General features: G+C 39.1%; 1 protein-coding gene across 1 annotated transcript in view; it reads left to right on the plus strand.

The window, feature by feature from the left end:
* Positions 1-12,442, plus strand: part of PPP2R2C (protein phosphatase 2 regulatory subunit Bgamma) — a 55,767-nt gene that overhangs the window by 23,521 nt on the left and 19,804 nt on the right. Inside the window, exon 5 of the mRNA XM_026034063.1 lies at positions 5,587-5,751. Coding sequence (XP_025889848.1) covers positions 5,587-5,751 — 165 coding nt within the window. The remainder of the gene's footprint in view (positions 1-5,586; positions 5,752-12,442) is intronic.

Below are 12,442 nucleotides of genomic sequence, written 5' to 3' on the forward strand. Positions count from 1 at the left end.
AACCGTTGTTGTAAAGACCATGGAATTAGAGAATGGAATTGGGTTGCCATTATTCTACTAGGTCATTTTTGAGTACTGGATCAATATTTTGCATTAGCAGATATTAGATACAAGACAGCTTGAATGAGGACACACTTAGGCAGCAGTTAACTTCTCCTGTGGTTCAGAAAAGCCAAATGGTAAAGACAACATAATTGCAACTCTCTGGCTTTTAATAAAACATACAGCATACAAGCTTTTGGAGAAGCATGGAGAATGCTGTGTGATAAAAAGCACTCATATTATGGCTATTACGGGTACTAGGAATATAAATACTGGGTCATTTCTCCTCCTAAATTAAGACTGGAATTTGAAGAAAAGGCCAAATCCATTAACCTATCGATAATACATTCCAAAAACCTTTAAGCTTGTGGAGAACAGATATGAAACACAGAGTCAAAAACTGGGCACTGTCCAATGGCATCCTTGTTATCATGACATGCTCTTCAACACTGAAAACTGCCCACTGTCTTTAAGACATGCGAAGGAAGGTGCAAGTGGATAGTTATTTAAAAGATAGAATTTGTTTCTTTTTTTTTTTCAGTAAAATCAGCTAGGCAAATCATAATGTTATGAAGTGTAGTGAGGCTTGATTCTGTCCTCTGCTCCCTGGATATACAGAAGCTGCGTGAAAACTGTGAACTCTTGAAATGAATTCTGTGAGCCAAGGACTGGCATAGGAATGAAACTGGCTGTGTAGGAAGCGTCAAACTGGTAGAACTTGATTTGTAGGCATGGCAGCTCACTCCTTACAATAAAAATAGTGTGCACTAAATGACTAACAGAGGAAACAACTCAGGGATATGCTTACATTAAGCCAGTATAGAGCCTCAGGAGGGCCCATGTAATCAATTATCCTAAATCAAAGTCCTGGCACCCCCTATGAATTGCTATTGATTTTGACTACTAGTCAGTGAATCTTCCTAGGTCTAGAGTGAAATGTAAGTGTGAAGTGAGATAAAATTAAACGCAAGGAACAAGCAGGTTTGGGGAGAAATGTTATGATGAAGTTCATTCTTTGAAAGGGCTTAAAAATCGCAAAAACACAAGTCCCACACAGGGCTAAAAATGCAGTGCTACCACAGTATATATTGAAATAAGATGAGAAATTTTATTTTCTTATGAAGCTTCTATGGAAAAGTCTTCCTGGCTTTCTAAATAAAGCCTTTGCCCTACATAGCAGCCGAATATATGGCGTTCAGTTAATTCTTTTTCGTGTAGCCTAAATGCAACTGTTTTGATACTGGCCTTCTTGCAGCAAACCCAGAAATCGTAATATAAATTATTCCAAAATTGCCATGTAAGATTCTGTCCTCTTTGTGCTATAACTTATGAGTTAAAAGTTTCTTTTCTACAAAATCGCATTCCAGGTAGTGTTCCCTGATGGTTTCTGGAAGAAGCAGCAGCTATTTCTTTATGCATACTTTTCACTTCAAAGGAAATTTAATCTATTATAAGGAAAAATAGATGACTGTATCCATTATCGTACAAGGAAACACATCCTGGAACCTTTTTTTGCTCAGCAGGAACCTTGTGTTTTCTCCACGTCCTCATTATACATGTTTTGGCACGAGCACAAAGCAGGCATGCTCATTTATATTCTAGCTGATCAAGTGAAGAAGTCTGATTAATGTAAATTTTGGATCAAGGTGAGGGTCATCTTTGTAACCTGAAATGAAAGAAACTATTGAATGCCTTCTCCCAGAAGGGGATATTCCAGTTAGATAAGGGGCCCAAAGGCAGTGAGACGAATCTTCCTCCTCTTGCCATCTTCATGTTCGTATCAGCTGCATAACAGCAGCACTAAATGCTGGGCTAGGACTAACTAACCCTGCCATGTAGCAGAATCCTTTGCCTCCCTCGCACCCATTCTGATGGGAGCCGGAGCTGCTGGGCCGGGCTGGCTGTGGGGAGAGGTTTCGGAGCTGCTCTGGCTTAGGCGAGGGTTGTCTCCCTTGGGCTGCCAGCTGTGGAAACCCACCTTGTATTCATAGCTGACCTGCATGCAAAGAGGATGCCCTTCTGCACCAGACTCTTTTTATCAGCCTCTGTCCTCTTCCTGGAAGGTTTCTGTTGACTTCTTCATAGTTTTATTCCATTTCACTGAGCCACACAAGAGAGGAGAACTAATGTCTAAGACGATAGACAGCTGGTTTAGGAGAGTCTGAGACCTGTTTTTGTAAGCAAGAAATGATTTTCTGTTGCTTGTTTTGATGTTAATGAATTAAAAGCCTGCCAGTGCATGCCGGGTTTCAGGGACCCTGACAGGAAAGAGCACAGATCAAGCTGCCTGTTCCTGGGCAGCGTGAATGCTCGCGAGTCACAGCAGCAGGGAGAGTTTTTACTCTTTTCAGGGAAAATCCCACCTTGTTTAGGCACGGGGACACCAGCATTTTTAGGACAGCAAAATTATATCCCAGTGTACTGCCAATGGTGAACTGCTATTTGGCTGTTCTGTCTCTTAGAAACCTTTGGTCTAAGGATTTGGGTTCGGTGCTTTTTCATGTTGCATGTGGTGCAATAGGAGTCAGAATGGAGGGTAGGTCAGATGGGAACACGAGAAGGACTATGAGCCACGGATGACATCCCAGCATGAGGGACAACTGCAAGAGAAGTGGTTAGTAGAGGTGGTGGTTGGCCCTTCAAATGTGGGCCATGAGAAGAAGTTTTCCTTTAGCAATGGGCTTTCCGTTTCATCAGTCGCTTTGAACTCTTCAGATTTACCATGTGGGCTGTTTATGAAACACAGTGTCTGGTCTGGTTGTTCTTATATTTTCCTGCTATGCTTGAAAACAAAAAAAAAGACACAAAAGGGAAGATTGAAAAATAAAATGCAAAATGTCTCTTGGGAGATGCTCGCTCTGCCCATGTCATGCTAGCTTAAATACAGTCCCCCCGTTACATGTCAAGCTGTACTTGATTGTTTTCAAATACATGGCGAAAATCATGAAGGAAGAAAATATTCTTTTGTGTGACACGTTCTTCTTTTGATACATTGGTTTCTGTAACTGTCAATGCAAAGGCTGTTGTTTCATCTTATATTATTTGGAAGTAAATCTCCTCCTCAACTCTTTATTCTTTGGATTGTTTTTCTTTAATACAGGTGTTATATTGATTATTGTATTTCTCTAGATGATGAAACGATGAGTTTTCTGTGGTGCGTTTTCTGTGTGATCCTCACTCAGAAGGCAACGGGGTTCCTGCTCTCTCCGTAGAGATTTAGGTGGCAGCTGGAAATACAGTCTGTTTCTAGTATTTTATGCTTTTCTACTGGGACGATGGAATATTTAATTTCATTATTCAGCACAGGATTATTCATTTTATGCAATGAAGGGAAATACATCAATATTGTCTGCAGCTTCCGGAAAAATTATACTTACCATGACTGTTTCACACACAGTATTTATATTTTATATCTTTTTCATCACTCAGCAATTATTCATCTCTCTGCTGAAAGGTTGCAATGAGTTCCTATAATTTCTGTGAACCCCTGAAAGCAATTCAATCACTAAAAGCAATTGATTTTACTTAAAGGTATTTCCTGAGACACATTCACAGTACAAATAACTGAATAAAGTCCTTTTTTTTTCTTTCCTTTTTATTATTCAGGAAATTTAATGATGTTTTATAAGAGGAGGTAAATCAATGTTGCTGTGTCATAACATTCATTGCACCAATATTAATCATGAGGGATTCTTGGAGATGGATGTTATACTGCGCAAATGTAATACTGTAAGTGGGAAGGCATTTGAAATGCAACATTAATTCATGCCCCCTTGTTATTGAATACTAGAAAATATTCATTATTTTGCTGATATTTTTCTTTTAAAATCACTTGATAAAAAAAAAAGTTATGATGTTTTGATCTGTGCAAACTTATTGAGATACTTATTTCTGAATCTTTCATATTGATATATTTAATTTCACTGTAGTGCCATTAAATATATGTTTCTAGGAAAGATCAAGGTATAAGTGCCCTCTTCCCACAAAAATTAGTTAAAGGGTTTACGTTTTCTTCAGTGGGAGCAAGGACAGGCATCCTCTCATGCCAGATGACTTGCCATTTGTAAAAGAGACTTTCACATTTATCTTATCCCCTGAGATGTTTAAATTTGGATTGTCAGTTGATTCAAATTTTATGAGGAACCCAGGCCCTGAGATGATTTGTGTGCAGGGCTGCAGACCCTGCAGGAGCTCAGCGATGGAGGTTTGTTCTCTCATGTATTTCCCCCGTGACCCTATGCAAATCACTTATTGCCTCTCGTAGAGCCTCAGCGCTGAAACAGGGTAATGTTGCTTTTCCTCCCGTTTGAAGGGTTAGTGAACAGTTGGATGGCTTATCTCCAGTGGATTGGTAGGGGCTACAGGAGAACATATAGTCTTATTTAAATGTACTGCTTTACATACATATTCTTCTATCTCTTTATGCCTCCACAATTATTACTTTCTTACAGCTCTCTTGTGGGGCCTCTTCCTTTCATTCTTTTCTTTGTGAGCAATCTTCCATGCGCTGGTCTACCTCTCTAAATATGCTTGTCAGGCCTTTCTGGGCTTTTATGCTCACGAAGGCAAGTAATATATATATGAGTGGATATATATGTGTGCATAATGTGAGCCAGACTTTGTGTGAACAGTCTCTGATGATCAAACTGACAGGCCTGTGCTCAGGAAACTAGATCTTTGATATATCTTTGTGCCAGATGTGTCCAGCTAAGTGATCCGGGTGTACAGTTCTTAGTCACAGAAACTCATATTGATTTCAGGAGGAAGCATCTTTCCTTCCACGGGGGACCAAAGAAAAACAGGAAGGCCATTAGGCCATTTCAGACATTTCTTGCTGAAACAGTCGGGGCTGAGGAGCAAAACCAGGGCACAATATTATGTTTTATCAGTAGAAACCCTAATTTTTTAAAAAAGGAAATTATATTAGTGTATCTTCACACAAAATCTCCTATATGCTTACCTCTGTGTCTGTATTTGCCTTTGCAAAAATGAACATTTGTTTTTCATGTCTTTAGCTTAAGGTATGTGTGTTGTTTAACTTAAGCTTGAACTTGTTCAAAAAAGGCAGCAAACCCTTGCCAGAGGGAACAGATCTGAGCTGTGCATTTTTCCCCATCAATCAATATTATCTAAAATAAAGCAGTAAATTCAGTAGCTGTTGTGGGAAAATAATGCTGGTTTTAATTGGGAAATGCAGGACGTTTAGCTGTCTGCTCTCTATTGGTTTTAATGGAAAGTAGAATTTCAAAGCCGCTGAACTATCATTTCTTTGATATCCCTTTTGCACGGCATGGCACGGGCAGCTGACCGACTAATGCTGTGGCATTTGCTGTAAAACTGTTATTGACCCTTGATGGGTTTGGTCTAGATGGGGCAGATATGGGATTTAAACAGAAAAACCCTACTACCAAACGTATGAGTGTATCTTTGTTTTAAAGCCTTACACGCCTGGGCATTTGGATAACCCTGCCTCCTCCAAGAAATGGGGAGAGTCATAGTTTGCCTGCGAACATCTGCGTTTTCCTTGATGAAACTTCTGTTTAGACATTGTAGATATAAAGCCAGCCAATATGGAGGACCTGACGGAAGTGATCACGGCCTCTGAGTTTCATCCCCACCACTGCAACCTCTTTGTCTACAGCAGCAGCAAAGGCTCCTTGAGGCTCTGCGACATGAGGGCCTCGGCCCTCTGTGACAAACATTCCAAGCGTAAGTCCTTGCCTGGTGGTGTTAATGGTCCGTGTCTCGTGGGCAGCATGTGCACGTGTGCATGGCACCAGTGTGGTCGTTTCTTAGTTGTTGGCACTGTTGAAGAAAAAAATGCGGGAGAAAATTCTGCTCCATACGAATATTTTCTGTTCACTTGAAAATGATCTTTTGTATGACTGGTCCCTCTTAGGATCAGTGAAGAAGCTACAGCTACAGCTGTCTAGCAAAAGACAGATGCTTCCCAAGCAATATTTTGAGTATGGAGAAATAAGCAGATTATCATATTGTTATGATTACAATGTGATGTTATGATTATGACTGTTGTAGTGAATGCTGGAGCACATAAATTTTGTTATTCAACCTGGCTTCAAAAATCTAAATTAGTTTTCTGGATTCAAAAACATTGAAGTCCTCCTGATTTTTTTTTTTTTTTTTTTTTTTTTTTTTTTCTTTGTTAATTTATTCTTTCACTCTAGGAAAATGTTATTCCATTAACTAATGTTTGGCAACTCAAAAAAAAAGATACTGTGCTGTCATAGAAGGTGTTGTCCTAATATAATCTCAAGTGACCTATGAGACCTATTTAACCTATTACTGTCAATTCATGACAGTACATTTTTGAAGGAAGAAAAAGAAATAAAATGTGATATTGTCTTTGTTCTCAAAGTAAGAAATGAAGGGTGTTCAGGCTGTCTGTCTATCAACTCTTTATAGTACAGATAAGACTGAATATGTTTTTTTCCACCAGTAACCTGAAAAAAATGAGACACTTCGCTGTGCACAAACAGGCTATTTATTCCTAATCTTGTGAGAATGAAAAACATAAGACACAAAGGCTTTATGTCGTGTGACAGTTTCCCATGAGGAGATGGCAGCTTAATGAATGAGGTGGCGCTGCTTGAACCAGGTGTCCTTAGGGCACTTCCATCTCGCAGAACCTGGTCTTCCTTGTCCTTGGCTATGCTGACTCACTGTAGCAAAATTAGGAGGAATTATTAGGAGGAATTAGGAGGAGAAAAAAACCAACAACTTTGAAGACTTAAGTGAACCGTAAGTCATGCACATACCGCATACTTATCAGAGAAACCTTTTTTTTTCTTTTAAACATAGTAAAGCGCCTTTGACAGACCTTTTGGCAACAAGGAGAATTGGGCATACTCAAGACCTCTTACAGGTGATCTGCAATTACAGAAAATAACCTTTTGGGCTAATCTCCTTATATTTAAGGGAGAATTCAATACCATGGAGCGTGACACAATTTGGACATTGCAGTGCCCTGTCCCACTTTCGTTGTTTTGCTCCATAATACTTGCACTTCTTCCTCTGAACAAGGCTTCTTGCCCCTGTAACTCAGTGCCAAATGCCAGTCATAACCTCTTAAAACAACAATAGAATAACCCTGGATAAAAAAGAAGGCATTTTATGCCAGAAGGGAGAGTAAGGTCTAATGGTCATTGATTAAACTCTATTTTCCAGATCTATGGTTTAGAAAATAGCCATTTAATGTAGCATTGCCGCACTGAACCCCAGTCAGACTCAGTGAGAAGCTAAGTATGTAGAGCATGTGCAATACCAAATTGATAAGGCAATGACAGACCTTCCAATGTGTTACAAGAAATACTGCTGATTGGAGTGATTTGACTATAACTCTCAGAGGCATGCAAAACTAATTATGTAAAGCCTGTAGCAACCTAAATGGAGATGCTTTCAAAAACAAACAATCAGGGAAATCAAATATTTGCAGGATCATCTGTCTAGTAGCTTCCCTATAAACTGATTTCTTTCTGCACTTGCTCTGTACACAGTGCACAAGCATGATCAGGACCCTGCTCCCCTAACTCAACCCATCTCCATGCCCTTCATCGTAGCTGCCTCTACTTCTTAGCTAAAACACCTACAACTGGTATTACTGTGAAGTCTCACTTTGTGCTACAAAATCCTACTTCCTTTATTCAGTCTAATATCCCTGTGATCTGTATTTCAGGTGCTGTTCTGACACTAAGAGATTTGGACAGTTTTAGGAGTAGATAAGGTCCAACAAATAACTTGTGCAAACACCTGGATGCTGAGCATACTTTGTGAATTTTTTGTTTTACTCCTTTTTCAGTCTGCTACCCAAATCCTTGCATGGGGCTAAAAGTCAGTTGCAGTTTTTGTGGGAAAGACCCTTTCATTTTCATTTAAATAGTGCCATATACAGTATAATATACAGCATTATACTGTATAAATAAATTACTTATAGTATAGTATATTACATATAGTATAGTATATATTAGTTGTAGTGTAAGCCACTGGCACTGGATGTTAATAATGTTCCTATCTGTTCACCCCTGGTGCCTATGCTGAGATTTATTAGCCAGCTGCCAATTTGTGGGATGAGTTGTAATAGGGACCTCTGTCCCATAGAAAAATGGGCAGAGGCCACCAAACCCATCCATAAGGTATCAGGTATCAGTATCGGCTCAGTAGATGAGTTTTAAATCATCATAAGATACTGATAAGGTGGGATAAAATGCATTGTTTTCCCAGTGGAAACCAGTTCTTTATAACATCTCTGTAATAGATCATCAAAAGCAGGGCAAGCAATCAGAAACCAAACGCATGTGGCCATTACAAATGGATATACAGGAAAGTCTAATCTGTAACAGTGGAGCAGATACATATATAATACTGTCCTATGTTGTTACTAGACTTTGCAAGGAGAGGAAGAGAACCCATGAAAGTATTTTGGAGAAGAGGAGAAAAAAGAGATGAATGTCCCTGCTTATTTGGAATAGGGAGGGGTGGGAATAAAAGAGCTGATGTTCCCAGCAATCCCCAGGGATATGGGCAAAGAATTAGAATGGATTGGGATGTCAGACTCAAGCAGGAAGAAACAAGGAGTTGATTTAAATAATATGGGAGCTTTAATTTAAAAGCATTTAAGAATTGCCCCATGTGGCAAAACACCCGCAGTCTGGTGCTGTTGCTCAACATACGTAGCAATGTGATGCAGCAAGAAGGCAGAACACTGGCAGGCTGTGGCAGCAGTGAAGCCAAGGTAGTAACAGCAAAAGCAGCATCCTTGTTAGAGCAGTTAGCTGGGAGCGTCCAGGAAATTAGAGCTCCCTGTCCCCCCCCGTCAATCCCCAAACTATTTGAAATTCCCATGGAAAGGATGCAAATAATGAAGAAGACAAACAAAAAAATACTGATGCAGTAGGATCATTCTAACTAAAAGAATACTTACAGAAAGTAAGTGTATATAAAGTGTATAAAAAGTGTATACACTACAGAAAGTAAGTGTATATAAAGTGTATATAAAGTGTATATAATACAGAAAGTAAGTGTAAAAATACTTACAGAAAGTAAGTGTATATAAAGTGTTCAGTTAACTGATAATTACTAATTTGATTTGATATTGTGTTGCTTTTATTATGCTCCTTATAAATGTGTAGAAAGTTAAAATCTATCTTCCCTTTTACAGACTAGATAGGTATATATGACTGTTTTAAGAAATTATCTGATAAAGCAGACACTTAAAAGAAATTGAGCTTGAACACGTGAGAGAAATAAAAAGCTTGTTTCCAGTAATTCATGAGAATTATTAAACTAACAATTATTAAGTGATAATTGGAGACTGCACATTTCTTCAACATGGAATTTTTAAGTGACTCTAGAGTATAACTCTCATTGATATTCAGTATAACAGCATTAATATCTTAAAATCATTGCATACTTCAGAAAATGTTGCCTCAGAAGATGTAATCTACTTAAATGACACGTTGCTTTGCAAATTCTTTTTAGTGTACATTTCTTAATATGCTTTGGTAGAATAATTTTAAAAAAACACATTTTTAATTATCCTTTAGCCACGGTCAGAGTTGCCTTAAAAAAATAAAGGAAGAAGGAAAAGCTGCAGTCCAAGCTTCTTGCTCCACCAGGAGTGCCAAGGTGGTAGTTAAAGTGCAAGCCCTTGCACACAGTGCAGGTAGTTCACAGCTTTGATCCTTGACGAGCTGAGTCTCAAACATACCATTTGGAAGGTTTTTTTGTCTCCATGCACTTCCCAATGTGCTAAAAGTCGTGGCCAGTTGAAGATGAGCTGGCAAATCCAAAGCCTGTCACGTGCCTCTCTGGAGAGCGTTTGACTAGGGACATGTGTGTAGGTAGATGACAAGAAGGGACAAAACACCTTGGCTGATGCCTTCCCCAGTGCCATAGGTTGAATAAGGAGCATCTTAAAGGTATAAACTGGATGTCAGAGCAAAGGAGAGTCAATTTTAGGTTTGATTTATAACAGAAGGGCCTGGTGGCCACGTATTTTCCCTTGAGAGACTCTTTTTTTTTTCCTTGAAAATCAGACATGAAGGAAATGCCAACCCTTCCATTAGGATAAATGCCATTAATCTAATAGTCTGGCAGCTATTGAGTTGGTTATCTACTGTTTTTGAGATCATCTTGGTTTTAAACTTAGGAATTTAGGACCATGCAAGTGGCCAAAACACAGATCAAAGAAAGGCTGCTAGAACATGTTAAAATTAAAATCTCAGATGTATTATCTTTACTAACCTTTCATGGAGGGTGGCAATTGCAGAGATGAGACAGCTTAAGAGAGACCTCTAACTGAATATGGATTATCCTTCATTTGAAACGGAGAATACCAGATGCCCAAGAAGCCTGTGACAGAACATCCCTGCTGGATTTGCTAATTAATATTGACCTTTCCAAATGAGTGATGCTAATTGTACAACTAGAAGAGAGACAACTTGTTTTTCTTTCATCTAAGCTTTACATTTAAAATACGCTTTTTATTTCTCCTTCTGGTCCCACGTCAGGTTGTCAGCTGCGAGCCCTTCCACTTTGGTGCACGAGAGGCCCCTGTCACAGCAATGTCCACTCCAAGCAAAACCTTTAAGGTTTCATGTGACAGCAGTGAAACTTATCTGAGCTTCCATAATGGCTTGATCCCAGCTTTAATAAAGGCTTGTTCTCCTTAGCCTAATGCTGGATTTATTTTCTAAGTGGGCCCTACAAAGGGATATATTCATTACTGATTTTCTATCATCAGTGAAAATTTGCCTGTATCCTCATAATTTTGTAATCATGACTGTCACTGAAGATCTGTTATTTCAATTCCACTAGATCCTGAGGAGGATCCTTCCTTGTGTAGGAATCCCATTGAAATTTGGCAGGAGATTGCCTGAAGCTCCAAAGCTTCTCTTCTGCTCAGTTTAGATGAGTGTATAATAAAGACATTTAAAACACCAGTAATGAAAAGTAGAAGGTGTTGCCACAGATACAGGGTTGTGTCTATACTGTATTTCCTCCCATTGTATAAAATATATTAAAATTAAATCAGAATAAGAAAAATCTTTTTTGAGTACTTACAGCTACCAAATAGTAAGAGGAAAGAGAGAAGCCTGAAGCGATGGTAAATGATTTATGATTGAAGAGGTGTTTCATTAACCCCTTTCCCCCAAACACACACAGATAAAGCAAATAATTGCTGAGAGATTGCTTTAATTATTCAGCCTATTAAAATTCCTGTCTTGTTTGCTTTATTTTTAATAGCAGCAAAAATTGCTTTTCGTTGTCTCTTGAAACCAACATTTTTCTGTCAGAATGCGGTTTTACCAAGCAAAAAAACGCATCTATTGCTACCCTTAGACATCAAGATGGCAAAGACTTATGCATGCATTTTGCTTTACATATGGAATAGTTTTATGTCCCATTAACTTCCATGGGCTTGCTCGCAATACATGACATTAAACATGCACATAAGCCTTCGTGTGAATGAGGCTTAACGAGGCTTGATCTTCCAGTTTGCCCTCCCATATTTTCCCCTCCTCGTTGTCTTTGGCAGCATTTCTCCTTCTTAACCAACTCCCTGGCCAAGCTGCATTAACATAAGCAACCCAGCAGTGAAGCTGCCACCCACGGATCTGTAGCTATTGATCGGGCTTTACCTTTCAGCACTAATGCACCGTCCCGCAGGGTCTGCAGCTCACTGCAGATGGTGAAACAGGGTCTTCAATGTGGATTTGAGGCTACCCTTTTAGGAGCTTCCCTCTCCAGGGGTATCCATGAGAAGCCTGGTTTTAATACGCGGTTATTGGATAAGGGAGTGCTCGGTTGGAGGTGGGATTTCAGGCTCAGAGTGTGGGGCAGCTTCAGAAACAGCCCTTGTGAGTGAAAGGAGAATGAGGGATAAATGAACAAGGATCAGAGGGCAGGAAGGAGTGACCTGCGGGCCGTGACTACCCAGGCCGAGGGGCTAATGAACAAGGCACAAACAGGGGCACGCCGAGGTCATTTAATGCAGTATGAAAAGAGGAACTTCTCTGCTTTAAGACAGGATGAGCAACTACCAAGTGCTTGGGCTGCAGTAATGTAAACCACTGTTAAATAATTGTGGTTAATTATTTATACTTCATGTCATCAAATAATTGTGGGGTTGATTGCATATTTAAAATGCAAAAAAAAAAAAAGAAAATTCAAAAAATATCATATGTAAACATCTGTATTAATGTAGTACAGGAACGTGAGATTTTGATATTAACAAAGCAAACCCAATTTGAAGGAATTTCTGAGGAAGGTGAATGTTATGAGTGGATCAACTTAATATAAAGCAATAAAACATTCTGGGATGCTGAAGGATAAAGTAAATAGTAATAGTAAAAAATTATTATCATAAACAGAATAATTAGAG

Source organism: Nothoprocta perdicaria, unplaced genomic scaffold, assembly GCF_003342845.1.
Source record: "Nothoprocta perdicaria isolate Ctin4 unplaced genomic scaffold, notPer1 scaffold_14, whole genome shotgun sequence".
NCBI lineage: Eukaryota > Metazoa > Chordata > Aves > Tinamiformes > Tinamidae > Nothoprocta > Nothoprocta perdicaria.